Source organism: Mastomys coucha, unplaced genomic scaffold (assembly GCF_008632895.1).
Source record: "Mastomys coucha isolate ucsf_1 unplaced genomic scaffold, UCSF_Mcou_1 pScaffold22, whole genome shotgun sequence".
Lineage (NCBI taxonomy): Eukaryota > Metazoa > Chordata > Mammalia > Rodentia > Muridae > Mastomys > Mastomys coucha.
Genome location: NW_022196905.1, coordinates 262,036,966 through 262,040,719, shown reverse-complemented (window position 1 = coordinate 262,040,719; position 3,754 = coordinate 262,036,966). Strand labels below are relative to the sequence as shown.

The window sequence follows — 3,754 nt, the reverse complement described above, 5'->3', positions numbered from 1 at the left end:
GACTCTGGGTTAGCCTAGTTTTCTTACCACACAGTGCCTTGGTTTTTATGGAAGCCTTCCAAGAAAGCTGGATTTCTTTTCTAATGACCTAGCCTTTGAAGTCGCACGGCCTCACATCCACCACACTCTACTGAGCAGTGCAGTCACAGGCTCCAACGGCACTGCAGTGAAGGGGTCCTGGTGCTGTGGCTCTGGAAGGAATGCTCCCAGTGTTTTTTGGCTTGTTTGTTGAGGCAGGGTTCGTGTAGCCAAGATTGACCTCAAAGCAGGACCACCAAATAGTAGACGATCTTGAACTCCTGATCCTCCTGCCTCCGCCTTGGAAGCGTTGGGATGACAGGAGTGTAGCACCATGATTGGCTCCATGACATTCTAACTGCCATAGTTGTTTTGGAAAATGCAACCTGCTGTTCCAGGTGCCCAGTAGTGGCCTAGGCCCAGCCCATGTCTCTACTTGTCAGGGTGGTCTGTGTTCACCCAAGCTAACCTTATACCCTAGTTTTGTCCCAGGGAGGAAAGGAATGGTGGAGGAATGAGCACTGACTCAGCTAGGCATGGCGGGCTTTCAGAGGGCTTTAACCAGCAGGTGGGCGTGTTCTCTTGTTTTGTAAACTAAAGAAAAAGAGAAGTCTTTAACTTTCTGAAACCAGCCTTCAAGCTGAAAGGCCACAGGCTACCTTGTGTCCACTAGAGCTGGGCAGAAACCCAGAGCTTTGACTCAGACCCTACGTGACTGAATAAAGTGTTTTTGGCTGCTGTCCTAGCCATCCATTCTGCCCAAGGCAGTACCAACTTATTCCATTGGTTCAAACTCCCCCGGCCTTTTCAGCTATGAATAACTCATCCCTTCTGATAATTTGCTTTCTTTCTTTCTTTTTTTAAGATTTTATTTATTATACGTAAGTATGTTATAGTTGTCTTCAGACCCCCAGAAGAGGGCATCAGATCTCATTACAGATGGTTATGAGCCACCATGTGGCTGCTGGGATTTGAACTCAGGACCTTCAGAAGAGTAGTCAGTGCTCTTAACCTCTGAGCCATATCTCCAGCCCCCCACCCCTTTTTTTTTTCTTTTTTTGTAAAAGTGTAAAAGGATTTTAGATTGGGCCTTCTGACTCCTAGCCCTGAATGTGCAACCTGGAGAAAGTCGCTTACTGCTTGTCTCTGTGCCACGCATCATCTTTAGATCTCTGGAAGGAGTAAAGAGATACTGTGTGTCTTAGTTAGGGCTACTATTTCTGTGATGAAACACCACGACCAAAACAACTTGGGGAGGAATACTCAGCTTACACTTCCACACCACTGTTCAGCATCAAAAGAAGTCAGGACCGAACGGAGCTCAAAGCAGGGCAGGAACCTGGAGGCAAGAACTGATGCAGAAGCCACGGAGTAGCGCTACTTACTGGCTTCCTCCGCCTCTGGCGTGCTGGGATAATTAAAGGCCTGGCCTTAGCCTGCTTTCTTATAGAACCCAGGACCTCCAGCTCAGGAATAGTATCACCCACAGAGGCCTGGCCCTCCCACATCAATAATTAAGAAAATGTCTTACATTATGGAGACATTTTCTTATTTGGAGTTCCCGCCTCTCGGATGACTTCAGCTGTGTTAAACTGACATAAAACTATCTGGCACACTGTGCAACCCAAGCGGGTCTGGTGCAGGACTGGCGTTTAGAGATGGGATTCCAATTGTGGGTTATCAATACATCCAAGGCCTCACCCCCACCCCGCCCGGACTCATTCAATGGCGTTAACCAGATCCACAATTCCAGGCTTATCAGTTGAGGGTTCTGGTGCTGCTTGGCCCTTCTTGTGGCGCCTCCTCTCCTAACTCTTCTGCCAGGCTCCTCACGTAGTTGGCGCCCCACAAAAGCCCGGGGTTGTGATGGATGGATGGACAGTAGCCAGTGCAGCTAGCTCAGAGAGCAGGAGCCCTGGACCAGGGAAGCAAGCTGAAATCGGAGGTCGGCAAAGGGGCTACGTCCCTGCAGAAGGGTGGGGGTGTGGGGGTGGGGGTTGTTGTTGGCCGGGTCGGCAGGGGGCGCGCGAGGAGCAGGGCGGGGCTGCACCTGTGCTGCTGGCTGCTGGAAATGGGGAGGGGAGCGGCGCCAGAAGCAGCTGCGCGCCCCGCCCCGCGGGCTCCTCCCCGCCGCCGCGGCCCCTTAGCTGCTGCCCCGATGCGCTGTGCCCGAAGCCCAGACTCAGTAGTCACCAGAGTCTTTGGGGCACCCGGGCTGTCGCCGCCGCTGCCCACACCCCTCGCGGACCCCATTGGCCGCATGGAGTCTCCCGAGGGCGCTGGTCCGGGAGGTGAGTCCGACCCGGGTCCCCAGAACCCAGCAACAAACCGCAGCCCCTCCCTCTGCCCACTATCCCGCTGCTCCCGGGGCCTGGAGACCCGCGGATGCCCTCTGAGCCCTCCCGTCCGACTCAGAGCTAGGGGCGGAGGAGGGGGCCGGGCCAGATCCTTGGAAACGTGCGGGTACCCTGCTCAGCAAACACAGACTGCGTCTCTTTTTCCTGCTTTGCGAGCTCCGGGCTCAGGAAGCCTTGCGGACTGCCCTCCTAGGCGGTGACGAGGGGTTGCGTCCTGAGCCCCCTGCCAGCCGAGGCTGGGAGTGGGGGGAGGGGCATGCGGGGACCGGAGTTAGGGGGTCTGGAGAGGCGATTCGTAGGGGCGATGCTATCCGCTTGTTCACGCGTAGGCTTTGTTCGCCCCAGCGGCGATACCGGGAGGAATGACAAGGGGCGGAAGGGGGTCTGAGGGCTTCAGGCTGAGCTGGGGTTTCGGTGAGGTCATGGCGCATGCACCCGAGCTCTTGGTGCTGCAGGGCAGCGGCGTCCGAGCTGTCCAGCTGCCATATATTTGGAAGAGAAGGTGTGAAGGGTGTGCTCCCTCCTCAGCCTCTCCCAGCAACTGAAGACCCTTGAGATTAAGATCTTACCGCAGGTCTGCCCTCCTTGGAGTATGCCCACAGGCGGGTGGCTGATTATAGAAGGAAAACTCTTAAAATCACCCACCCCGCGTCTCAGCTTTCCAGAAAGCTTTTCAGGGCTCCATCACTGTGGGAACTCGGATGTAATCTGAACAATCCTTCACTCGCTTAGCCATGCCCAACACCTCTAGGATTTCCTGGAGATCCCATCCCAAGGAACCACCACGCGTGTGATGATTTGGCCAGCCTGACATTCCGCCTGCAGCCCAGCCACACGATGGCTTCTTCTGAAGTCCAAAGGGTTGCCCCCTGGGAGCTGTCCCCAAGCGGTCTCCTAGGTCTATAGGTGGGGAGCAGTGTCCTGCTTGAAACCCCTTCTCCTCCTAAGCGCCAGACACTTTCCAGCCAGTGGGATTGGTTGTGCTTTGTTATGTTTTTTTTTTTTTTATGGGAGATCAGTGTTCTTGCTATTGACAGTCCCCGGACCCTGGGTCTTCCCAACACCACCTCTGCGGGTACCAGAAGGTAGATGGTTTGAAGAGCAAGGACTTGCTTGTAAGAAGAGCTCAGGGTTAATAATAATAATAATGATAAATAATAATAATAATATAATTATTATTTGAGCTGTGCGATGTTGGAAACTTGCCTGTGCCCAAGCCTCTGTTAGCACGGCTGTCAGTACAGGCAGCCCCTTGTATAGGGCAGAGGTTTTTTTCTTTCTTTCTCTGGGGGAAGAAAGAACAAGTCCACAAGCTTAAACAGAGATAGAGCGAGCTATTTGTGATGTATACATTACTGGCCTGAGGTTGGGGGGGGGGG

General features: G+C 53.8%; 1 protein-coding gene across 1 annotated transcript in view; it reads left to right on the top strand.

Moving 5' to 3' along the window:
- The first annotated feature begins 2,048 nt into the window (after nucleotides 1–2,048).
- The window catches only part of Dbndd1 (dysbindin domain containing 1), a 10,466-nt gene continuing 8,760 nt past the window's right edge, over nucleotides 2,049–3,754 (top strand). Inside the window, exon 1 of the mRNA XM_031341753.1 lies at nucleotides 2,049–2,309. Within this exon, the coding sequence (XP_031197613.1) occupies nucleotides 2,090–2,309 (220 nt within the window). The 5' untranslated portion in view covers nucleotides 2,049–2,089. The remainder of the gene's footprint in view (nucleotides 2,310–3,754) is intronic.